Source organism: Lygodium microphyllum, chromosome 1 (assembly GCF_053477565.2).
Source record: "Lygodium microphyllum isolate KBCC chromosome 1, Lygodium_microphyllum_v1.1.10, whole genome shotgun sequence".
Lineage (NCBI taxonomy): Eukaryota > Viridiplantae > Streptophyta > Polypodiopsida > Schizaeales > Lygodiaceae > Lygodium > Lygodium microphyllum.
In genome coordinates, this window is record NC_141135.1 from 28,655,992 (window position 1) to 28,682,305 (window position 26,314).

Consider the following 26,314-nt stretch of genomic DNA (forward strand, 5'->3'; position numbering starts at 1 on the left):
GGCAGGTTGCGCTGGTCACAGGCGGATTGTGTCGGGGGGGGGGGGGGGGGGGGGGGTCAGCATGTTGCTGACGCTGGTCAGAGGTCGCAGGTGATGTTAGAGGCGGCGCTTCAGACCAATGGGCGGGCAGCGCTCAGCAGGCGTGTGTCGCTGGTGAGGGGTGGTGGGAGTATAAACGGGCTGCAGGAGTGGGCAGCACTGTTGCTGGCGAGCAGGAGCTGCAAGAGATAGGCTGGGCGTCGCAGTGGTGGGGAGGGTGTGGTCAGCATGTTGCTGACGCTGGTCAGAGGTCACAGGCAATATCAGAGGCGGCGCTTCAGACCAATGGGCGGGCAGCGCTCAGCAGGTGCATGTCGCTGGTGAGGGGTGGCGGGAGTATAAACGGGCTGCAGGAGTGGGCAGCACTGTCGCTGGCGAGCAGGAGGTGCAAGAGATAGGCTGGGCGTCACAGGTAGCGTGACTGACAAGTGGCGCAACCAGGACAGGGGCGACTCACACAGAGGCTGCAGGGCAGCCGCAGGGCATCACATGTACCAGGTGTCGCAGCTAGCAGAGTTGTCATTGCAGCTGGCATTTAAGAGGCCTTGTGGGTGCAGGCGACCTGCTAATAGACTGGTGACCTAAAGGTCTGTGTCGGGACTGAGCAAGAAGCTCCCCGAAGGCTGAGCGGAGCTGAGGAGAACCTAAGCTTCAGCTGAACAGAGCCAATGTTGCTCTGATACCAAATGTGAGGGAGGACAGGATCGAAACTCAGCACAGAAAACTAGTAGACAGTATGAGAGTGAAGCACGACACCCAATACGATAGACTAAAAGAGTGTAAACTGAAAGTACAAGGTACAACCCTTAAACCTTAGGGTTGTAGGGGGGTGTTCACACCCGAACACAGTAAGTGCCCGTAAGTGTGTGTCATAAGCACATACGAAATAATACCATAAGTCTGGGGGAAAAAACCTCTTCTATCAAGAGTAAAAAGTGCCCCAGTGTCCTACTGATCACCGACACTCCTATGTGAGCGTAGGTGTAAGTGAGGCGTGAGTGAAATATCCAACAATGACAAAAATCCCATGATCTACATAGTCTCCTATCTCAATCTGTAGTTTCCTAAAGATTGCAATAACTTGAGATTCCATTCCTTGAAATACAACATCTGGGTGGCATTTGAAAGGAGATCACCTACTACCAACAACTTGGACTCCGAGTCCATGGGGAAAGAAATAGGCCAACACTCGGCCACAGTCAAACTCTGAAAGTAACTTGGAGATGTACCTATGTTGGGAAATAAAGATGCCCTATGCCATCTGATAAATCTCCAAACCAAGGAAGAAGTGTAGGATCCTAAGATCCATCATTTCAAACTTCTATTGCAATATCTCTAGAGTTCGATCAACCTCTAGTGAGTCACTTCCTATGATAATAAGGTCATCAACATACAAGATGACTAGCAGACACTTGTCGCCCTCAACCTAAGGTTGAGATCATGATTCGAAGGATAGAAGCCACTCTGTAAGAAGAAGCGATCAATCCTCTAGTACCAAGCTCGAGGAGCTTGCTTTAGGCCATAGAGGGTCATCCACAACCTATAAACATGGTCCTCCTTCCCCTACACAAGAAAAACAAGAGGCTAAGGGACATAAATCTTATCCTCCAAGATACCATTCAAAAAGTCTGACTTCACGTCCATCTAATAAACCGGCCAATGATGATGAGCAGCTAAAGCCAAGATAGCTCGAATAATGGACATCCGAGCTGTCGGTGTGAAAGTCTCAAAGTAATCCAAACCTGCCCGCTGAGAGAATCCCTTGGTAGCAAGCTATACCTTATGCTTGTCCAAGGTCCCATTTGCAAGATACTTGGTCTTATAGACCCACTTCACACCAATCACCTTTTTCTTCTTCTTCAGACAAGGAACCAACTCCCAAGTTTGGTTCCACTAGATAGAATCAAGCTCAGTCTACATAGCACTACGCCAAACATCCTGTACAAGAACCTCATCAACTATAGTAGACTCATGGTCCTGAAGAATATATGATATAAGGGCAAAGATCTCACACAGTGAACTATCCCGCTGGGCTTGATTTCTAGCTGATCTATGTGGTCCAAGAGACATATCAAGCAATTGAGTAATTTCAGAATCCTGCATGAGCCTCTAATACCACCAAGGAATGGTGATAGGCTTAGCTGGCAACGAAGGGGACCGAGAGGTTGCTAGTACTTGTAAAACACCTATCTGTGGAAGGGACTCCCTCTCACTAAAGGAAGGTAGATCCTCCTTATCCGATGAAGAAGGTGCCCCTCTAATGGCTCAATCCCCCCCCACAGAAAACTCAAGGAGATGGAGAAGGGGTAGAAATACTCGATGACAAGGTAGTAGATAAACAAGTTGTCAAGGTTGAAAGGGAAGAAGGTGAGGGAGAAGAGGGAGGAGTCATCGATGAAGGAGTGCTAATGGGTAACCTGGAAGAAAGGAAAGGGGTAATGGTGTGTGGGTGGGTGGGTGGGTGGGTGTGTATTGGGGGGGGGGGGGAGGCGCGCGCGTGGGGTGATAGTCGATTGACAAAGGACCACTTGTAACAAAAGAACCATCAATCAGATCTTCGGAGGCTACAGCCTCATCGAAGATCACATCCCTGCTCACCTTGATCTTTTGAGTCTTCGGGTCGTAGAGCCGATAGCCCTTCGTGATCATGTTATAACCGACGAAGATTAGCTTCTTCGACTTGAGATCAAGTTTCCTCCCTCTTTTCTTCTTGTCCACATGGATATATACCTTGCACCCAAAGATACAAAAGTGGAAAACTAGAGGCTTCTTCCCAAAGAAAGGCTAGTAGGAAGTCATATCATGCAATGTCAAAGTAGGGGACCTATTGTGGATATGTACCACAAAAGCCACTGCCTCACCCCATAAGGAATGGGAAAGATTCCTATGCTCCAATATTGATCGGGCCATTTCAAGCATGGTCTGATTAGCATGCTCCACCACACCATCTTTTGATGGTGTGTTCAGATGGGAGTACTCCACCCTAATACTGTGGTCCCTGCAAAATTGAGAAAATAGGTTACAACAAAACTCATCGCTATGGCCTACTCAGAAACCATGAACTTTAAAAGAGATTTGCATCTCCACATAAACACCTTCCACTCGCAAAAGTGAAAGTACGTCTCGCTCTTGTACTTCAAGAAATAGGGCCATACATAACCACTAAAGTCGTCAATAATCAACATACGGTACTTGGTCTTCCCAAGGGAGGCCATGCCCATAGGTCCGCAAAGGTCAGTATATATCAATTCAAGCGGTGTAGAAACCCTCCGAGTAGCAACCTATGGATGAGCCTGTCTATGTTGCTTGCCCCTCAAGTAGCTAGGGCAAACACTATGAACAAGAGGGAAATCTAGATGTCCGTCCACCATCTTCTTTCAAGAAGCCTATCAAATAGCATCAACATTCAAATGCCCATAATTAGCATGCCAAAACAATCGAAGCTCATGGGAAGACCATGTAGCAAGGGCTGGGATTTTATAGAGTCCACCCTCCTGTGTACGTGTCTGAAGAGTAGCTCTTGAAGATGCATCCTCCATTGTGACTATATCCAAGGTAAAGATAACTTGGGTACCTAGCTATGTAAGACAATAAACAAACAAGAGTTTAAAACCCAAATGTGGTACATAGAGGCATTTGGCCGAAAAAGATGTCAATCGGGTAAGAGGGAAGTGGTCCCCACTCCTCACACAGGGATGGAAGAGTTGTCACCCTTAATCAACCAACTTATCCAACAATGAGAGCATCAGGTGAGTGACCAAGGCAAATGGCAAAGAACTGAGAGGGCATCCTTACCGAAGAGACCAAGACAAGGCAATTTCATCTGTGATCCTTCCATTAAGTGCAATACAAGCCACAACACTCTAACTAATGGTATCAACAAGAGAAGTCATGCGAGGACCAAATCCCATGGTGGACATGATGCTAGGAGGCATATTTCACGGTGGATTCCGTGCCACGGTGGATTCCGTGAGGTTTTACGATGGATTCCGTAAACTTTGATGACCGGGGCTCATACACAAAGTGGATTCTTTGTGCGAAAAGTTGATGGGGACGCCTGTCCTTTTCAGGCATTTCATTAATTTAGTGTGTACATGGGTGATTCCATAGCGGGTGATTCCGCAAAATGCATATTAAATTAATAAACGTTTATGAGTTTAGAGTCCGCACTCGTAATAAATTAAGGTTAGGATTTATTTCTAACCAGTTGATTTATTTATGTAGCTGAAGACTGCTAGGTATTCACTTTTGTCGGTTTAATTGTATTATTTTACTAACAATTGTGAATGCTTCAGTTGATGTATAGAGATAGCAGCAGTGGCGGAGGAAAGCATTGAAGAATAGCGAGTATTCGATCTATGGATTATATTTTGATAGGCGCCACGCCTATATTTTGTCATGTCTATTGAGGCATCGATTATTTATTATTATTTTGTATGCGCCTTTGCGCATGGTTATGTTATTTCTATTTGGACATTGTATTGGGCGTGCCAGACTCTTTGGGCACCGTCCTTTAGCTTTATTCCTATTTTTGTAAAAGCAAACTCAAAAAGCCAAAAGCTTGATATATTTTTGTAAATTGGGCTATTATTGAGCATGAGGAAGAAATATACATAAAAATACATGCTTTGTGAAGCGCTCACACAAGGCATGGGGGGAGATTGCACCCAATTGGTCTCTTGCTCTTGTCGCTCATGCTTTTTACCTTGTAACTTGTGCAAAAAGTAGAGTTCATTGTTCTTGGGGACCTTCCGGCATTCACTACGCGAGCATACAGCGTCCGATCTGCGCACCAGTGGTATCAGAGCGGAGCTGAGATCAAGAGCTTCCAATCGCTACCCATCTCGTGTGAAGGCGGAGCTCCTGGAACGATCGGGCTCTACGGTCAATCTCGTCGCGAACCGTCGATACAGGCAGACTTCTGGCGATCAAAAACCCCTATTTCTGTCATTAGATCGCGAAGGACCGGGCTATACAGGCGGAGGACCACTCCTTCATCTCCTTCATCAAGTCGTGGACAACCAGAGATAAGCTTTATTATTTCCATAGCTAATTCTTTCAAAAAGCTTAATAGTAAGCTTATAAGCTTTAAAAGAAGCTTAATAGCTTCAAAAACTGGTCCGCGAGGTATCGAAAGATGTCCGTTTTTTCCGCGACGGTTCAAAAACGCCCCCCCCCCCCCCCCCCTACGAATCTGCGCTGTTTTCATCCTTAAGCCTCCTTAAGCTTAATCCATTAAGCTTACTCTACTCAAGCAAGTCAATCAATCAAGTCACCAAACTCCAAGCCATACACCACAGAAGTCAAGTTCTGCAAGTAATTTCTGATTAAGTTCTGCAAGTCTCGTAAATCGAATAAGTTCTGCAACTCTGCAAGTCACATAAGTCTGCAACTCTGCAAGTCAGACTAGTCAACTGGAGTCAGAACTGACTTGTGCTCAAAACTCTTAGAAGGACTGTTCCTGCGCAGAAACTCCGAACTGCAAAGTTGTTCATTGGAAGGTACTCTACCCATACGCAGGTTTGCTGAAGCATTTTCAGCATACGAAGAAGGAAAAATCGCAGATTTTCAGAAGATTGAGAAAGCTATACCCAAAAACACATAAGCCTTGTAACCCCGAACTTGAGCTACGCTCATCCCGCTAACCTGATTTTGAGTGAGAAAGATCTTTTGAGTTTTACAGGATGACGGAACCACATATGGATGATCTTATGGCTGAAGGCGACCTACCTGAGCCTACGATGGACCAAAAGCTGGACTTAATCATGATGCAATTGGAAGAAGAACGAAGGGCTAGGCAAGCATTGCAAGTTCAACTGGCAAATTTACAAAGAGCGTCTACCAACAAAGAAGAACCTCAAGCTGAAGATCTGATTCGACGTACCATCGACGCAACTCTCGAAGCTCAAACCATTCGCAAGGAATCAAAGATAAGTAAACGAAGTTTCAAATTCCGTACTTTCAATGACATACGAAAAGGAAAAACAGTTCTAGCATTCATTAGTCAGTTTGATGACTATTTCCATGAGGAAACCTATGCAGAAAAAGATAAAATCAAGTGTGTTACTAATCATTTAGTAGACAGAGCATCTCTTTGGTGGACTGTAGTACGCAAGAGCATAGAATGTCCTGCTACTTGGGAAGATTTCAAGAAGAAGTTCATACAGAATTTCCTTCCACAGCAATTTCATGAGAAAGCTATTAAGCAATGGAATCTTCTCCAGCAACGGGATCGTGAGCCTATACCTCAGTATACAGAGCGTTTTTTGAATGCATTACTCCAGCTACGCATGCTTGAAGACGTATCAGAGGCGACACATAAGCGCAAGTATATGTCTGGACTTCTTGGACATTACTACGCTGAAGTTAACATGTTCAAGCCTGCTACCCTTGAAGACGCTATTTCACTAGCTCACGACACTGAAGATAAGCTACGAGGTAGAGACAGACGACCACAGCAATTCCAAGCCAATGGTAACTATGGATCTAAACAATTCAATTCCAATTTTAAAAGATTTAATCCAGGTTGTTTCTCTTCATCATCTTTCCGCAAGAATTGGGCAAAACCATCTGCATTACCATCCAATGTCAATCAAAACTCTAAGCCTATTCCACAGCCAAATCCTAATGTACCTAGACTTCCCGCCATTGCAAATAATGTAACCAAAGCCAAGCCAATAGTATGCTATAAATGCCACCAGCCTGGACATCTAGCAGCAAATTGTCATTCAAAGAAGCCACCAGCTCATATCAACTACCTTGAAGCAATGGACGAAGACGAACATGAAGATATGCCTAATTTCACTGAAGATGAGGACGACACTACTACTACTTCCGATACTTTACCAAGTATGCCTACTCCACATTCATTATTGACTATGAAATGTTTGGTGCATGGAAAGGAGAAGACTATTTTGCATGATGACGGTAGTACTCATGATTTTATTTCAGCAAAATTAGTAAAAGAATTGAAATTACAGACTGTACCTACGCATTATCGCATCAAAGCTGTATTCTTAGGCACTAGGTATAATGGTACACAGGAAGTGCAAGACTTAGAGATTCAAATTGGACAATACACTGAAAGAAGAAATTTCTTAGTTGTTCCATTACAGTCGAGTGACATTATTTTAGGTATGCCTTGGCGTCACCAGCATAACCCAGATATAGATTATTCCACACACACAATGAATATTAATTTTCAAGGAAAATCTATTACATTATATGGTATGCATGCATCTAATGTTTTTCCACTGCTTTCGCATACTCAAGCTAAACGTGCATTACGCAAGAGTAGTAAATCTTATCTCATTTGGGTGAATGAATTGCAAGTAAAAGAAAATCATATGCACCCTAGGCATAAAGAATTTCTTGCATATTTTAAGGACTGTTTTGCAGAAGACCTACCACCTGGTTTACCTCCTTCACGTCCAGAAGACCATAAGATAGATTTGATCCCTGGCACACAACCACCTTGCAAAGCACCATATAGGCATAACCAGATAGAGCAAAAAAAAATCCAGAGTCAAGTTGAGGAATTACTAAATAGAGGATTGATTCGACCTAGCAGTTCTCCATTCGGTGCACCTGTTCTGTTAGTCAAGAAAAAGAATAATACCTATCGTATGTGCATTGACTATCGAGCTTTAAATAAGATCACTGTAAAGAATAGGTATCCTATTCCTAGAGTTGATGTCCTTATGGACAAACTGCAAGGCTCTGCTATATTTAGTAAAATTGACCTTAAGTCTGGTTATCATCAGGTGAGACTAGATACGTCAGACATATTCAAGACTGCATTTAGAACACAGTTTGGTCATTACGAATTTTTAGTCATGCCATTTGGATTGACTAATGCACCTGCTACGTTTAGTAGAATGATGAATCGTATATTTCTAAAATATCAGTATTGTATAATTATCTTCTTTGATGATATTTTGGTGTTTAGTCAAAATGAGAAAGAACATTATGAGCATTTGTCATTGGTTTTTCAGTTATTGAAAGAAAATCAACTGTATGCAAATCTTGAAAAGAGTGAATTCTTTAAAACAGAAATTGAGTATTTAGGTCATATTGTATCATCTGATGGAATTAAAGTTGATCCTAAGAAAATTGATGCAATATTGAATTGGCCTGTACCTAAAAACGTGCATGAGTTACGCTCATTCCTTGGTCTTGCTAGTTTCTATAGGAAGTTTGTACGTAATTTTTCATTACTTGCTTTACCATTAACCAAACTTTTGAAGAAAGGAATTGTTTATCAATGGACCGAAAATCAACAGAAATCCTTTGACTTACTGAAACATGCATTAACCCATGCCCCTGTTCTACAGTTGCCTGATTTTAATAGACCATTCTTTCTAGTAGTGACCGATGCTAGTGGATCAGGAATAGGAGCTGTACTTATGCAAGACAATCATCCTATAGCCTATTCTAGTTGTAAGCTGAAACCTTCTGAGCTGAAATATTCCACATATGACAAAGAATTATTAGCAGTTGTACAAGCATTAAGACAGTGGAAACACTACTTAATGGGTTCAGAATTTATGATTAAGACCGATCTGCGCACCAGGACATCAACTGCCACAAGAAAGACTAGCTGACATGATCAAATGCCTTTTCAAGATCAAGCTAAAGCATCACAACTTGCTGGCTTGAGGCTTCGGCATAATCAATCCCCAGTTAAACATTCAAAATGTTATGCATTATATTCCGTCCTTTAATGAAACCATATTGACGTGGATGAACCAAGTGTGGGAATGCTTTCTACAATTTGTTGGCAATGATTTTAGAGAAGATTTTATATAAAGAACCCATAACAAAAATGGGTCTCCATTGTTTCAAAGAGATCAAAGAAGGAACCTTAGGCAATAACTGAATCACAGCAATCTTCCAATCTAAAGGCATCCTACCAGAATTCTAGACTTGTTGGCACAGGCGAGTCAATGGGTCCTTAAGCTGCTCAACATGGACTAAAAACAGCTCATTAGGAAACCCATCCCAACCAAGGCTTTTCCTTTGTGGTAAATGGGACAGCACATCCTCCACTTCAACCTCTGAGATATCAGCCTCCATCAAATCAATCCATTCAGGCTTAACCTGATTACTAATCAAATCGCAAATGTATCAACGAGCAGAGTGAACAGTATCAAAAAGAATCTCCTGTGGACCCAACAAAGATTTATATTAGTCAATGCACATTTGAATGATGGAAGTAGGATCAGTCACTGTAACACCTTGCTCATCCAGCAAACGCACAATATTTTCCCGAGCGTATTCTAGTGTAAATGAGCAAAAAACTGATGAGATTGAAAGTAATTATCGTGCAAAGCTTCCGCTCAAGCCAGCAATTTGTATCTAGCATATTCCTCCTCCTGAAGAGATTGAACTCTACATTTCAACCATTCAATGCATGTGAGCAAGTCATCCGTAGTATCCCCTAACTGATACAGAGATAACGAGTGAGCCAACAAAGTTTGTGAATGCTACAATTCAGCTCAAAAAGAAGAAGCATGCTGAATACCATACTTTCATGACAACGCACGTGCATTATCCCTAAAAACAGCCCATGCTTCCATCCCTCCAGATAGGACCCTTCAGCTAATAGAAGCAATCAATTGCTGGATACATTCGAAAAATCGATTTTGCAGGAGAAAAGATTGGTTGAAACATAGAGGCAAACGAGCAAGCAAAGCCTTAAAGGCATGAATAGGTCTATGGGTCAAATCCAAAACCAAAGGATAGTGATCTAACAAGACATGTTGTCGCTCCACCCACATATCAGTGACTGCAGGAAGAAAAGAATCGCTTTGACAAATGTAGATCCTATCAAGTCTGGCCCAAGTGTTTGGATGCTAAAGAGAAAAATAAGTATATCCAAACTGTGAAGGATGCATCCAGGACCACATGTCCTATTTCAAAGACACCGCTGCCAATGCATCCCAAGCCTGCCGCTCAGGACCATCCATGACCGAGTGCAGGGAAGTTGCCTAATCCGCAGATAAAAGTGCATTAAAATCACCCATAACAAAACCTTGACGAGCCATGGAAAGGTAATGCAAATCATCCCAAAGTTGGCGGCATCCTCAAGCAGTAGAAGGAGCATACACGCCCATTAGCCACAAAACCTCCCCCTCATATATGATTTCTAGCATCAGAAATTTTCCGCAAGGGTCCTGAGAAACCAAGGATGGCTGCAAGGAATATCTAACTACCAACATAACTCTAGATTTATGTGGAACCCAACCACTAAAAAACACTGTATAATCCTTGTATACATAAGAAGATTCTGCCAAAGCATGTTGTTTGTGCTCCACAGCACAAAAAACATCCCAATTACCAACTAACACAATTTTCCACAACAATCTGCTGGGTATAAAGGCACTTTACGTGCTCTCCTATGTATATATTACTTCACACATGTGAACTCACCCTAGTGGGTGTAAGTGTACCGTACCCTAAGTATAAATACATTCTTTTATTCTTTATGTGTACCACACTAGTACACATCTATCCGTAATCTTTCACTCTCACACTCTCTCACTGTTCAGCACCTCGATTGATGTTCATGCCCTCTTTGCTTCTGCTCGTACTTATCAAACTGGTATCAGAGCTAATGGCTCATGCAAGCAGGCAATCATGACTAGTAGCCACTGCTGACAATGCAGTTTTCACCATTGGGACCAACAGGCGTAACAGTCTGTCGGGCCGTTGAGGAGTAGGCGAGCAGGTAACAGGCGTCAACAGTCGAACACTACAGCTGACGGACGCCAAGCGACAAGGTCGGGTGCAGGGGTAATAGGCCAAGCAATTGACTGTTTGCGACGGGCGACTGCTGCCCGAAATTCAGTCGCAACCGACTGTTGGACTGCTACGCAACGGAACTGGAGGCGTGCGTCAAATGCGCACGCATAATGGGTGACAGAGGGCAGCACGAGTTGACATGTTGTCACGCCGCATGGACGACGGGCAACAAGTCAACAGCCCCAATATTTCTTTTTTCTTCTTTCTTAAAATCAAAAATCTTTGGTCTGATTTATTTCCCATCATGCAAGTGTTCATGTGAGCAAGCACAGAGCACGAATCTATGCCAATTCGCTCCATAAAATTTGGCGCTTTTCCCAAATTTGGTGCCAGATACATGTATCAATGACTCCTGACCTATAAATTGCAAACATTGAGTGGACGGGTCTCAAAAATTTGGGGATTTTCAGATGCAAGTGAATTTTTTGCTTGTTTGATCCAATTTCATGGAAATTGTGCACTGTTGGACCCCAAAATTTTGGGGCTTTTGCAAAAATCATGAAATTTTTGCAACGTTAGCCCGTATATGATGCTCGGGAAGAGGTATTGATGCAATTGGGGGAGATTCACTACGGAAATTTTTGGGCTTTTCACATTGGTGATGTATTTTTGAGTCGTTTTGAGACTAGACAGTGAAATTTGCAGCAGATTCACTGCTGAGTGGGAGCCTTTTGAGTTTTAGATGCTTCAAATGTTGAAAAAATGGCAGCTTCTCTTGGTACATGTATTGCTGAATACTCATTATACAGTGAAACAATGGTAAATATAGGATTTGGGTCATTGCATTTGGGAATTTTGGTGATGTATTACTGAAGTGGGAGCCATCCTTAATGCAAATGTATCAAATTTGATTTGTGCATATGTTGTAATCAATACTTGAGACTGAAATTTGCAGCTAAACATCTGCTTCTTGGACATCTTGGAAGTACAAAAGTGTGTACTTGCTGTTACAATTCAGCAACCTTGCTAGTGGCTGAAAGCATTCAGCCCTTTATTGCAGCTGTGTATTGCTGAAGATGGCTGGCAGTGCATCTACATCTAAAACAAAGAATCTCTCTGAGATTTGTAAATTCGACGGCAATGGTCCTGATCTTTGGAAAGATCGTATGCAAGGTATACTCTTTCTAAAGGATTGTGATGATGCTTTAGAAGAACATAAGCTTGTTGCTTTGTCAGATGAGGATTGAGCTAAAATGAATAAAAAGGCCATTACTTACATTAAAATGACCGTCACAGATGATAACTTGGTTGATATAAAGAGGCTTGATACTGCCTATATAGTTTGGGAGAAACTCAAGGCTACTTATGAGAATACAACTCCTATCAATCAAGTACATCTCATGTGGAAGTTGATCAACTTGAAGTTTGATGAGTCCAAGCCTACCTCAAAGCATTTGAATGCCTTCACTGGTATTTTGAGTCAGTTTTACAGGATGCAGATTTGCCAGCTTTTGATCCTAAATTAAGGGCTATCTTCTTGCTCATGACCTTGCCTGATTCATGGGAAGCATTGGTTGTGTCATTGAGCAATAACCCCAACTTGACATTTGATGGTGTGCGTGGTTCTATTCTAAATGAAAAGATCAGACGCAAGGCAAGTGGGAAAAACAATGGACCAGCCTACAATGTACGAGGAAGAACTGAAAAAAGATATAATGCTACAAATTTAAAAAAAAATCGCAGCAAAAGCAAGAAAAAACAGCAAGACATAACTTGTTATTGATATGGTCGCAAAGGGCATAAAAAGCTCCGATTGCAGGTACTTTAAAAAGGAGCAAGAACACAAGAAGCAAGCTAATGCAAAAGGTAAAAAGAATGACAGGGATGGCAGCTCTACCCCTAAAGAGATAGAAAAAGTAAATGTGGTATCTAGTGTTGTTATTGAGGAAATAGAAGATGATAAAGATGCTGATTTGCTTGTTGCATTTTCAAATCCACTTGCTATGACGGTGGAGGACATATATATCCCTAAAACAGATGTGATAGATGCTTTGTTGTCAGCTCATGATGGTTTGTAACAATCATGGATTGTTGACAACAATGCTTCTTTTCATGTAACTCCATCTCTAGAGTGTTTTTCTACTTATGCAGAAGGTAATCTTGGAAAAGTCTATCTTGGCAACACTTATGCATGTGAAATTGAAGGAATGGGCACCATACACCTGGCTCTAGAAAATGGTCAAGAATTGATTCTTCATGCTGTTAGGTATGTACCTGGCATCAAGAAGAGCTTGCTTTCTATTGGGCAGCTTGATAGCAAAGGCTACTTCACTACTTTTGGTAGTGATATGTGGAAAATACAGAAAGGATCTATGCTAGTCACTAGAGGTGGTACAAAGGGGACTCTATATTATCTCTACTGCAAGGCACTTCCAGGGAAGTTTGTTGCAGTTGCTGAAGTACAGTCACACATGGAGTTATGGCATAAGCGTCTTGGACACATGAGTCAAAAGGGTTTGCAGGCACTCTCTTCACTTGGAAGAGTTGATGTGAAAAACTCAAAGCTTGACTTTTGTAATGATTGTATTCTTGGTAAACATGTAAAGAGCCCATACTCTCATGGAGCCTCTAGGAAGGCATGTATCTTGAATTTAGTCCATTCTGATATTTGCACCATGCCAATAAAAACTCATATTAGTTTCCGTTATTTTATGTCTTTTATTGATGACCATTCTAGGAAGCTATGGGTGCATAAGAAAAGATAATGGGGGAGAGTATGTGTCTAAAGAATTCAATAAGTTTTGTGATGACAATGGGATTAAACGAGAGCTTACAGCTCCTTACAATCCATCATCTAATGGTATGGCTGCGAATGCTATGTACATGTACCTGTTAATAGCAGAACCAAACTTGACATGAAATCTCATAGAGGTATCTTCATGGGTTATGGAGATGAAGGTGAAATGGGCTATCGAGTTTGGGTTCCACTCATAAAAAATGTGCTACACAGCCGAGATGTGGTATTTGATGAGTCAAAGCTGCTGAAAAATGTCACATCTAATGACTCAGACACAAAGAAAGTTAAATTTCAGCATGATCAGTTACTTGAGCAGCCATCAGCCACTGAAAATTCAGCTCCTTTTGATGCTGATTATGACAATCAGCGTATCATTATTGAGCCAAATGAAAATGGGAAGCAAGGGGATGTTGAACATCAGCTTAAGCACCAAAATCAACATGCTGAAAATGAATTACAGCAGCCTGAAATTGTATTACAACAACCTGAACATGCAATTCAACAGCCAAACAATGAGGTCATTGGCATTCCCTTGGATGAGGATCCATTACCTAATAGCACAAATCATTGGGTAAGAAGGTCTACGCGTGCCAGAAGACCTATAGAAAGATTTGATCATTCTTTGGACTGCATTTTGCTCACAAATGAAGGTGAGCCTCTTACGTATAAAGAGGCCTTATCATGTGAGTTAAAGGAAAAGTGGAAGCTAGCTATGCACGAAGACATGAAGTCATTGTATCAAGATGATACTTGGGATTTGGTTACATTGCCCAAGGATAGGAAAGCCATTCCTAACAAATGGGTCTATAAAATCAAATGTGTGGATGGCAAGCCCAAATACAAAGCCAGACTTGTGGCGAAGGGCTATACACAAAAGGAGGGCATTGATTTTCAAGAAGTGTTTTCTCCTATTGTCAAAATGACCACTCTTCGAGTGTTATTTGCCATTGTAGCATCTATGGATCTTGAACTTGATCAGATGGATGCTAGAACTGCATTTCTGCATGGTGATTTGGAAGAAGAGCTGTACATGAAACAGCCCGAAGACTTTGTTATACAAGGAAATGAGCATTTGGTATGTAAGCTTAAGAGAAGCTTGTATGGTTTGAAACATGCTCCTAGACCATGGTATAAAAAGTTTAATGCCTTCATGCTCTCACATGGATTTAAAAGAAGTAGTGCAAATCACTACTTATATATTAAGAAGGCTAATGATGGAAGCCTTATTATACTTGTGCTTTATGTGGATGATATGCTTATTGCTGGTAAGCATAAAAGCTAGATTAATGCATTGAAAAGACAGCTGACTTCAGTCTTTTCCATGAAGGATTTGGGTGCAGCTGAACATATTTTGGGCATCCGTGTGACATGAGATAGAGAGCAACAACTCTTACTTCTCTCACAAGAAAAGTACATCAGCAAAGTACTTGATCGTTTTTCTATGGCTGATGCTAAGCCTCTTGGTGTAACTTTTCCACCTTATCTTAAGCTTAGCAAAGCAGATTGCCCAAAAGACGATAAGGCAGACAGTACTATAAATGGTGTTCCTTATGCTTCAGCTTGTGGTTCACTCATGTATGCTATGGTTGCCATGAGATCTCTCATCAAAGCCTTCAAATTGGTTATAAGACATCTTCAAGGACATGCAAAAGGACCGGAAAATCTGCATTTGCAATAGACAGCTCCCCAAGAGGAGGTAAAAATAGCTATAGATTCATAGAGGGAATGGCGTAGATGGTCCCCCCGGAGAAGAAAACCTGTCATAAGCACAAAATCGCCATGCAGATAGCAAAAACACTAACCAAAGGGAGTCCATAAGGCACCCGTGGGGCTGCGTTTGCAGCAAAACGAAGGCCAATGGCTGTCGCCTGGCTATAAAGGGGCTGTGTTTCAGCAGAACAGAGCTTGGGAAGGCTGTAGCAGCAGTCTGAGAAGTCTCCTTGATGGTAATCAGCCCCAGGTTCTCTCTTTTGACAATGATACCATGTGAGAGTATGCAATGGAAGGACATGAACATGGAGAAAGAAAGAAAGAAATATATATATATATATTTTAACGTCTACATAAGGCCAATGTGGCCTATGAGACAAAATCCAGAGTACATCCATGTCTAATGTCATCTCATCAGTAAGGTAAAGATAACATTACAAATAAGTGGGTGGCCTATGAAACAATACTGAAAATAACTATATGATGGGACTATACTAGGGTTGAACCATGTGTAGTGTTATTCCATCAATAGAAAAGAAAAGGAAAGGAAAGGAGAACCAGATCTGATAGAACCATGTACAAAAGTGTGGTGGGGACTATGGGCTGTAGGTGATCTCAAGATCTGCACATGATCTCAGCTATGATGCGGTCCCTAGCTGCTTCACTGATATGCCTGGTGGTGAGTCTACGGTGTCTCGTGATAATGGCTCTAATCTGACTGTGGTGTGTGCTCGACGAAGGGAAGTGGCTCTATCCAATGTGACACCACGGTGTGGCCTGTAAGGTGTCTGCAGGGTGGCTCTGTCTCTGCTAGGTTAGTAGTGTCAGTAGGGTCGGCTCTGTAGAAGAAGTCCGTCACTGCTCTCTGTGTGTATCCCTCTAGGTGAGCTAGGCTCCTGTCTCGTAGTAGTGCAGTTCGGTGCCTCTCAAGCTCCAGGAGGAAAAGACCTAGGCATCTCTGGTCCTCGTACTCCATGATGCGACAAAGGGGTCCAAATCCATCACGGAAGAGGCAATGGTACCGTCCTCATATATCATAGTATATTGTGCATCTGCATATGTAGTGCTCCTCCGTCTCAGGCTCTCGACCAGAGAGCTGGCAAGTCCTATCTTCTGCTAGGGTATTTGTCCATCTGTCTGTCTCCATTCGAAGTCTATGTGAGGAGGTGCGAATCTATCCGATAGCAACCCGTACGCTATGGGAGAGATGAGTGTCCATATATGCTGGCCGAATAGTGAAACCATCATCAGAGAAACACAAGAAATGACTCCTGTAGAACTCCATCCTTGATCCTAGAGGGAGTGGTGGATGGATCCATGTCCTTGCTGTCTCAATCCTCAAGATATCAGCTCTGATCACCTGGTTCATCAACTCTCATCGGCTGAGAGAAAGTGTAGGGCAGTCAAGGCTATAATCCCAAGGTGGAAGACAGTCAATATCCAAACCATGTAGGCTTATCTAAATAGTCATCTATGAAAACCAACAGTTCTTCTCGCCTCCAGCTACTAGTTGTCTAGATGAGGTTAGTGCCAATCTAGAGTATCTATGGCATGGAAGTTCCCATAGTCTGTGCCAAAAGGTCACTGCCCTGAAGAGTGCCTCCGTAACTATAGGTGTTGCCCCTAGCTCTGCTTTGACAATGGGATGTAGAGTGGAGGGCTTACTCCTAATCATGCGTGCTATCATCATGATCAATGGCCTTTCCACGCTATCCCAACCATCATAATAATCCCTCTCTATTCCAATCTGATCATCAGTGAGTGGGCTAAGACGCTTGTGGTACAAGCTGCAACCCCATACCTCTACTCCATATAGTAATGTAGGTGTGACTAGGGTGTCAAACAACCAGAGTTTGGTACGGGGCTCCCGGAACTGTATGTGAGCACATTGACTCTCGAGTGCCCCTAGTGCTACATATCCACGTGCCAGACGTGCCTCTGATGCCCCTCTCAACGAAAAACGTGGGCCATAGAAGGTGACTCCCAAATAGACATATTCCCTCACATGCTCCAGTATGTCTCCCCCAAATGTGAAATAGTACATAGATCTAGTCACCCATGCTGCTGAAGTATTGAAAACCATGGTTTTGGTCTTCCCAAGGTTCACTGTGATGTCTTTATCTCTACAGAAGATGTGCAAAGCATCTAGATGGCACTGCAATCCCTCCAGTGAATCTGAAATTAGAACAATATCATCTGCATAAAGTAATATCGGTATCAGCACCCCTGCCAGGCTGGATCCATCTCCTCCTCCTCGGTCTATGTAATCAGACACTTCATCTATGTATAGACCAAACAATGTGGGTGAAAGTGGGCATCCTTGTTTCACTCCTATGGTACTCTCAATCCTCTTTGATAGCCCCCCAGGTGCTCGTACATGACCTGTCACTGCCTCATATAATGCATAGACACCCCATCGTATACCCTCTAGTACTCCAATGTCTTGCAATCTCTGCATATGCGTGTACGAGGCACTGTATCAAAAGCTTTGCGAAAGTATACAAAGCAACAATAAATCCTCTTGTCTCGGGTTCGACCCTCCTCAATAATGGCTCTAAGTGTGAGAATATGGTGCAGCGTGGTATATCCTTGTCTGAAACCTGCCTGTCCTTGTGCTCTCTTTCCTTGCATTTCAGCCCACTCACTGAGTTCATGCTCCAATATAGATCCATATATCTTGGCCAAAGTATGACCGATCATAATAGTCCTGTAGTTGCTAGGAATCAGAGGATCACCATTTTTAAATAGCGGGATTATAGTATTGTCTGACCAACTCATAGGGAAACGTTCACATACTGCTCTATTGAACATATGTGCTAATATGGGTGCTAATATGTCACAAGCATGTGAGAAATGTTCTGCTACTAGTCCATCTTCATCCTGTGCCCTCCCATTTTGTAATCTATAAATTACATCCCTAACCATTTTCCATGTGAAGAATGACCATTGTGTTGGCCTACAAGCTTGTGGGGGCTGCATAGGTGACTGTCTTGGCAGGTTATACAATTGTCTCCCATAGTCAAGCCACGTATCTGGTGATGTAATCTGTATGGGGGGTTGTCTTTCATGGAACATCTTTCATGCGCTTTTGCTATCCCGCTCCAAAAATAGCTAATATATCTCTGCTTTTACTTTCACTAAGTAGTCTCGTTTCTTCTTCCGCACAAGGCGTTTGAAGAACGCCTTTGCTTGGCGATGTGCCTGAGTGCCTAGCTCCACTTCCCTCTGTAGGCGAGCTCATGTGATTCTACACTCATCATCATACCAGCTATTTTGGGGAGCAGTAGATCGTGTGGGCCTACATCAGGGCAAGGTGTGTGGGAATGCATACATGGCTGATCCATGTATGGCCTCTACTAAATCCCTTGTACATTCTTCCAGCGATCTACTCAAGTCCAAAGTATGAAAACCGGTCTGCAGAGAACCACTGTAGATGTGTGAGGTGTCTTCTATAAAGTAGTACTTGGGATGTTTAGGGAGGCATGGTGTTTCATGCTTCATATGTACACAAGAGAGCATCAGTGTCAAAATAGCATGATCTGCTGCTATGCTAATTGGTCTCTTAGATATCTTAAAGTTTTGGATGTCTGGTATCAATGCTGGTGAGCCTATCAAGTAGTCCACAGTACTTGCCCCTCCTTTGTGATTCCAACATGTCAAATTGTCAAATCCTGGCCACTGTGGCAAACCATTAAAGATGGCTAGTCTATGTGCACTTCCCAAAGTCAATAGGTGTGTTCCATAGATACTCACTCCTTTATCCTGGGCTCTCCTGCGTAGGCCTATTTCATCTATGTCGATCTCTTTGAACATGGCATTATCATGCATATAGAATGTGAGAAGAGAGGATCGAGGTACAGCTGGGATTCAGTAGACAGTGTGAGAGTGAGAGACAGAGTTGAAGCACGACACCCAAGAGAATAGACTGAATGAGTGTAACCTGAAAGTACAAAGTACAACCCTTAAACCTTAGGGTTGTAGGGGGGTGTTCACACCCGACACACACTAAGTGCCCAAATGTGTCTAACATAAGCACATAAGTACATACAACAATAAGACCGTAAGTCTGGGGGAAAAAACCTCTCCTACCGAGAGTAAAAAGTGCCTCAGTGTCCTACTGATCACCGACACTCCCATATGAACGTAGACGTAAGTAAGGCGTGAGTCAAATACCCAACAAACCCCCCTGGAGTGAAGAGTGATCAAGAGTACAAGGATCATCCGCCACCAAAGGATATCAAATTTAAAGCATCTCGAAATGCTTCAAATTTGTCACGAGGAAGAGCTTTGGTGAAGATGTCTGCCACATTACTGGTGGTAAGACAATAGACAAGGCTGATATCACCTGCATGTAGCCTCTCTCTGACAAAGTGATAGTGAATCTCAATGTGTTTCGTGCGAGCATGAAACACTGGGTTCCGTGCCACTGCAATGGCACTCTGACTGTCAGTGAACAATGGAGTAGGCTCAGTAACAGATACATCCAAATCAGCTAGCAAGCGTCTAAGCCATACGCATTCAACTGTGGTAGTGAAAGCTGCCTTATATTCAGCTTCACATGACGATGTGGCAACAGTGGAGTGTTTCTTGCTAAGCCAAGAAATGCAAGAAGAGCCAAGAAAGAAACAATTGCCACTAGTGGAGTGACATGTATCATAATCACCAGCCCAATCAGAATCACTGTAAGCATGTAACTGCAGTGGTCCCCCTTTGGCATATAGCAACCCAAGAGAACGAGTACCCTGCAAGTAGCGAAAAACACGCTTGACAGCTTGCCAATGTGACATACGTGGCTGATGCATATACCTGCTCAAAGCTGAAACTGCAAACTGTATGTCCGGCCTAGTATTGCATAGATAGATAAGACATCCAACTACAGGAGCATATGTATGTATATCAAACAAATCACTGTCATCATGTAATGACAGTTTCAGTCCAGGTTCCATGGGAGTACAAACTGGCTTACAATCCTATAAGCCAAACTTCTCAACAAGCTGCCCAATATACCTTGACTGTGATAACCCAATACCTCGAGCATTATGTATGAACTGGATGCCCAAGTAGTAATGCAAAACTCCCAAGTCAGACATGTCAAAAGTTTGCTGCAAATTTTGTTTGAATGCTGAAATCTGATCAGCATGTGTTCTAGTGAGCAAAAGGTCATCAACATAAAGACATAAAATCAACATAGATCCCCCTTCTTTACATACGTAAAGGGTAGACTCAGATGAGCTGTTTAGAAACCCCTGACCAAGCAAGAAAGCATCTATTTTTTCATATCAAGATCTAGGAGCTTGTTTCAAACCATATAGTGCCTTTTTAAGCTTGCATACCAAATGTTCTGAGCCTTCAACTGCAAAACCAATGGGCTGCTGTACATAAACTTCCTCCTAAAGTTCCCCATGTAAAAATGCAGTCTTGATATGTAGCTGATGTACTGTCCAACCATAATGTGCAGCCAAAGCAATCATAGACCTGATAGTCGTCATACGGGAAGTAGGAGCAAATGTCTCCTCATAATCAATGCCCTTTTTCTGTGCGTAGCCTTTAGCTACCAGCCGTGCCTTGCATTTATCAATGGATCCATTTGCTTTTCTTTTCAATTTGTAGACCCATTTCGTTCCAATGGCTTCTTCCCAAATGGCAAGGACACCAAATCCCAAGTTTGATTCTTAGTAATAGAATCTAATTCAGCTTCCATAGCTGCCATCCAATGCACACTGTGTTGTGCATCCTCATAACATTCAAGCTCTTCATTATCAAAAGTACTTGCTGCCATAATAAACTCCATGGTATGTGCTGAATCATGCAAACGAGTTTGCCTTCTAGTACGACCAGCCATGGGTGCATCCAAAGGACTATCTTGCATAGTCTGCAAATACCATCTAGGTAGCTGTCTAGCATCCTGGCTGTGTGCAAGCTCTTGCTGAATTTCAGTTTCAGCATGATGCTGAATATTCTGATCAGCCAATGGCTGAATTTCTGCACTTTCCATAGGAGCAGCTGGCTAAACATTAGGTTCATTTTGTGAACCTCCAGCTGAATCACCAAAAGTAATGGGCAGCAGCCCTTCAAAAACATCACGGGCAGCCTGATATGTGTCCAAACCAGCCAAGGATAATTCTGATTTTTCATCAAAAACAACATCCCTGCTGACAAAAACCTTCTTCGTAACGGGATCACAGAGTCTGTAGCCTTTGCTCTCATTGCTATATCCCATAAAAATGCACTTAACAGCCTTGTTATCCAATTTTCTTCTAAGTACCTGCGGAATATGGGCATAGGCAAGACACCCAAAGGTACGAAAGTGACCAACAAAAGGCTTACGGCTGTTCCAAGCCTCAAATGGTGTGATGGTCTTCAAGGCTTTGGTAGGGCATCTGTTCAAAATATGGCAAGCACACATGACTGCTTCCATCCAAAAACTATGAGGCAAGCTCTTTGCCTTCAGCATACATCTGGCCATCTCCATGAGTGACCGATTTTTCCTCTCTACTACCCCATTCTGCTGTGGAGTATAAGCTGTAGTATACTGATGGACTATGCCCTTCTGTTGCAAAAAAGAATTCAGCATAGAGGACATAATGCATCCCTCGCATAAGTGCTCAGGAGGTCTCTCCAAGAGAGGTAAGCCATCCAGCATCTGAGTACGCTGCAAAAGCATCAAGCTGCCAAAGTTTACATGCCCTAAACGAGCATGCCATAACTCCGCCTGTATCATAGCAGGAGTAAGAGTGGATGTCAAGTATGTTGACTGATCTACTGAAAGAGCATCCAACTCATATAAACCATGACACAAAGATCCTGTCAAGACCAAATTCATGCATTCTTTTTCTCGAACCATGCAACGGTCATCATCAAAGGTGACCTGCATACCACAACGTGCCAAAGAAGAAATAGAAAGCAAATTCTTCTTTATTCGAGGCAGAAACAAAGCATCCTACAGGCAGAGAATAGAGCCATCAATGGCTGTGAGCTGAATCTCCCCAATACCACGAACAGGGTATGATGCATTATTGGCACACTATACCGATTTCCCAACGGGAGGTGCACTAACTGAAGCAAACAAATCTCTGCAAGATGTAATATATCTAGAAGCACCACTGTCAAAGAACCAAGTGTCAGTATCCTCTGTAGAGCTAAGTGCTCTATCGGCCCAAGAGATGTCATAACTGCAAGTGTAACAACAATAGTCCCTGTCCACAACAAAGGACGCGGACTCACTAGCAGTGGAAGGAGTAGTAGAAACAGACATTCCTAACTCCTCCTTCTTCTCTTTGGCAATGCGCTTTCTGCACTCAGTGATATAGTGGCCGGGCTTCTTACAATAATGACATTTTCCTTTCTTTGCTTGCGTCCCCCCTTGTGACTGATTCTGCGATGTGCCTGAAGTGCCAGAACTCTGTGGAGCATTTTTCACCTTGCTGTTCTTGCCTTTCTGCCTTGCCACAAAAGCCTGCTCAGAGACTATAGCATCCACACCACTATTTTTCCGTGTTTGCTCCTCCTCTAGAAGCAAACTAACCAGCTGAATAAAAGTGAGTGGGTGCTCAGCAATCCTCATGGTGAGGTTCAATGCAGTATGAAAAGACAAGTACGAAGGAGGTAGGGAATTCAAGGTGGTGGATATCAACTGTGCATCCGAAAAATACTCATCTACATTCATGAGCTGCTCCCTCAAGTCCTGAATCTTGTTTAAGTGATCCTGCATAGAATCACCTTCATGCATCTTCAGAGTTTCCAACTCTTTCTTCAAGAAAGAGATCCGAGTCTCATTCTTTCCTGCAAACATATGCTCCAAAGTCAACCATGCATCTCGTGAAGAAGATGCCGAACGGATATGAGGTATGATGGACCGCTGAACTGCCAGAGCAATTAGCGACAAGGCCTGTGCATCACGTGTATCCCAAGCTTTTTGAGCTGCAGTTCTTGGAGGAAGTGGCTGAGTTGGAGCGGGCTGAGGTCCCCGTTGTCCACGTGCGCCATGGGGAGGAGGAGTAACGGGAGCTACTACTCCCAGTCGAGTTTCCTCTCCACTGACATAATCCCATAAATTCTTGGCCACTAATACATTCTTCATCATGAATGACCAAAGGGAATAGTTGTTTCCGTCCAGTCTGTCTTCCTTGGATACATACGTAAAAACATCACCTCCCTGATTTGCCATGATGACAAATTTCAAAAGACAAAATGAGCAATGTCAAAGCTGTATGAACTGGAAATCTGCAAATTTTCAGAAATTGCAGCAAACACGTTTCTGCAATTAATGTGCAAGAGCGTACTCTGTCAGAAAACTGTCTTTTAATGCACACTTCCCAAGGTGCAAATAGTGCACTGCAATGCTGTTAACTCAAAATCCCCAAAATTTTTGCCAAAATTTCTGTCAAAACAGTCTTTCTGTGACTGTATCAGCAGTTCAAATGCAACTGTCCTCAAAATACACAAAAGCCCCAAAATTTCTGATGATCCAGTCCAGAAATTTGCATGAAATTTATCTCATACCTGTGCTGTGCTTACCGCGTGTGAACCTCCTCTTCCGGAACTGTGTTTTGGGCTGAAATTTAAAAAAAATTGTTTAAAATTTTACCTGACGTGGAGCAGACTGGCGAGCAAAGTGGCGTGTGCTGGTCAGACAAGCGGGCGAACAGTCGGAGCAGAGCTTACGTGGAGATTTCAAAACGACGAGCAAGGCTGGCTGACGTCTGACGAGCGGGCGGACTGGCGGCGCAGGACAGTCGTCTGACGGGCGAGCAGACTGGCGAGCAGAAGTGGCAAGTCCGTTGACGAGCGGACTGTCTGACGTGGAAGGTCCGTTGACGGGCGGACTGTCTGACGTGGAGCTGCGGACAGTCGCGAGCTGTGGGTTGAGTTGCGTGCTGGCGGCTGGAGTTGATGGCGCAGGCTAGCTCAGCACAAGGAGGCTGCGCAGGCAGACTGACAGGCGCAGGGGCACGCTGGGCAAATGCAGGGCAGAGAACACACTGGGCAGAGGTGGCGGCGCCTGCAGGTGCAACGACAGCACGCAGGTACAGGGCGCTGGTACAAGTGGCTCGGGTGCGGTCTGGACTGCACACAGCAGACAGGAGCTGAGCTCTGATACAAATGTGAGAAGAGAGGATCGAGGTACAGCTGGGATTCAGTAGACAGTGTGAGAGTGAGAGACAGAGTTGAAGCACGACACCCAAGAGAATAGACTGAATGAGTGTAACCTGAAAGTACAAAGTACAACCCTTAAACCTTAGGGTTGTAGGGGGTGTTCACACCCGATACACACTAAGTACCCAAATGTGTGTAACATAAGCACATAAGTACATACGACAATAAGACCATAAGTCTGGGGGAAAAAACCTCTCCTACCGAGAGTAAAAAGTGCCTCAGTGTCCTACTGATCACCGACACTCCCATATGAGCGTAGGCGTAAGTAAGGCGTGAGTCAAATACCCAACATAGAAGTCACTCTGTCTATTTCCGGTGCGTGCATTGAAATCTCCTACTAATAATATGTCCCCAATGCTAGCATATCTCATGATATCCTCATAAAGTACATCAAAGGGTGATCCATCTCGTGTGGCATAGGTAGAATTTGCAGGAGGAAAGTAGCATATTGCGATGAATATATCCCGTGGTATTCCTACATGTATCCTAATCCATAAGTATCATGCATCATCATCTCTTTTCATTACTTGCACTATCCCTTTGAGGTCTTCCTGATATAGTATGGCCACACTCCAGAACCCCTAGTGCTTCATGGTTTTCTAGCTGCTGGGCGAAATGCACTTTCCCACCTGTATCCCCGCACGTCTGATAGTCGGTTGTCTTTACATTGGTGTGTTTCTGTGTACATTGCTATTTCAATGTTTCGGAAGTTATCTTCGAAGTAACCAGCATCCAAGCGTAGGGCTCCATTACAATTCCATATTGACATCCAAAGTGTCTCATAGGCCTCATACCGTCATGAAGTCCTTTTGTCAATGATGATGACTCGTCCATCCCTATAAACAGCCCACTTTCCCTCTTTGCGAGCCTCCAATACCTTGGGCATGTGTTCTCTGCGATGCGCTATTTGTGTTGGGGTAAGGTCCTCATCCAAATAAATCGTCTCACCCTTGAGGGCTCTCCTCTTGGAGAGGAAGGCCTTTTTTTCCTCTATGTCTCCAAAGCAAAGAATTAGAGCCTTGGACTTAGAGTCCTCTTTCCCCACTCTCCAAGCACTGACGATAGGTACGTCAGAAGCCCCAATTTTGTCAGCAAGTGTCTTAGCATCTTCTTGTGGGCTGCTCTTCTCCTCCCATCCTACTACCCGTACATGTAAAACCCTAGCCCATCTCCTAGCCTCTTCTTCCAAGGTAGCATTCATTACTTCAGCTTTGTTCACTGATGTTCCCTTATTCTTTTTTACTGCCTCAATCCATGGGCTGGCTTCTTCTATCTGCTTCTGTGTTGTCTTTGCCACTTCTGCCCATGAGTGAACCTCCCTTTCACATGCCTTCAAAGCCTCTTTCTCTTTTTGTAATTCTTCTTGCACGTTCATTTCTTTTTTCTTAAATGTATTCAATTCTTCCCTCAGTTCTAAGATTTCAGATTTGTAGGCATCTACAACATTCAGCATTTCAATTTTCAGTGTGTGCATCTCGGATAGCATTTGTGCCTGTAAGTCATTCTTAATCTTTATGTGCATGTCTTGCATTTCTGCCCTCTGATTTACCATCAGTTCGGCTTTGATCTGCTCTCGTATTTCTTTCTCCAATTCTTGTCTCATAGTTCTTAGTTCAGAGCGAATCATGAGATGAATTTCTTCGTATTTCTTTTCATTCATAGTGCGTGAGGTCTTTCCATGCCTGTCAGATGTTGGGAAGACGGTCCAATCACGAACCCTACGTCCATATGTCTTGTACCGTGTGTTCTTAGAAGGGGTGTTGAACATTGCTTCCATGGATGGTTGTGTTAGTTCTTGATCAGATTCGTCTCCCAGATATTCATTTTCCACGGTTTGATGCTTGCATTTGTCTACATTATCCATCTCTC

At 43.2% G+C, this 26,314-nt stretch overlaps 2 protein-coding genes across 4 annotated transcripts in view; both read right to left on the reverse strand.

Annotated features, from left to right (window-relative positions):
* The window catches only part of LOC148040939 (dynein regulatory complex protein 11-like), a 153,074-nt gene that overhangs the window by 78,554 nt on the left and 48,206 nt on the right, over positions 1-26,314 (reverse strand). The gene's annotated exons all lie outside the window — the stretch shown is intronic.
* Positions 25,238-26,057, reverse strand: LOC148040940 (uncharacterized). Its single transcript, XM_087687320.1, has one exon. It carries the CDS (start codon positions 26,046-26,048, stop codon positions 25,242-25,244), a length of 807 nt encoding a protein of 268 aa, XP_087543446.1. The 5' UTR covers positions 26,049-26,057; the 3' UTR covers positions 25,238-25,241.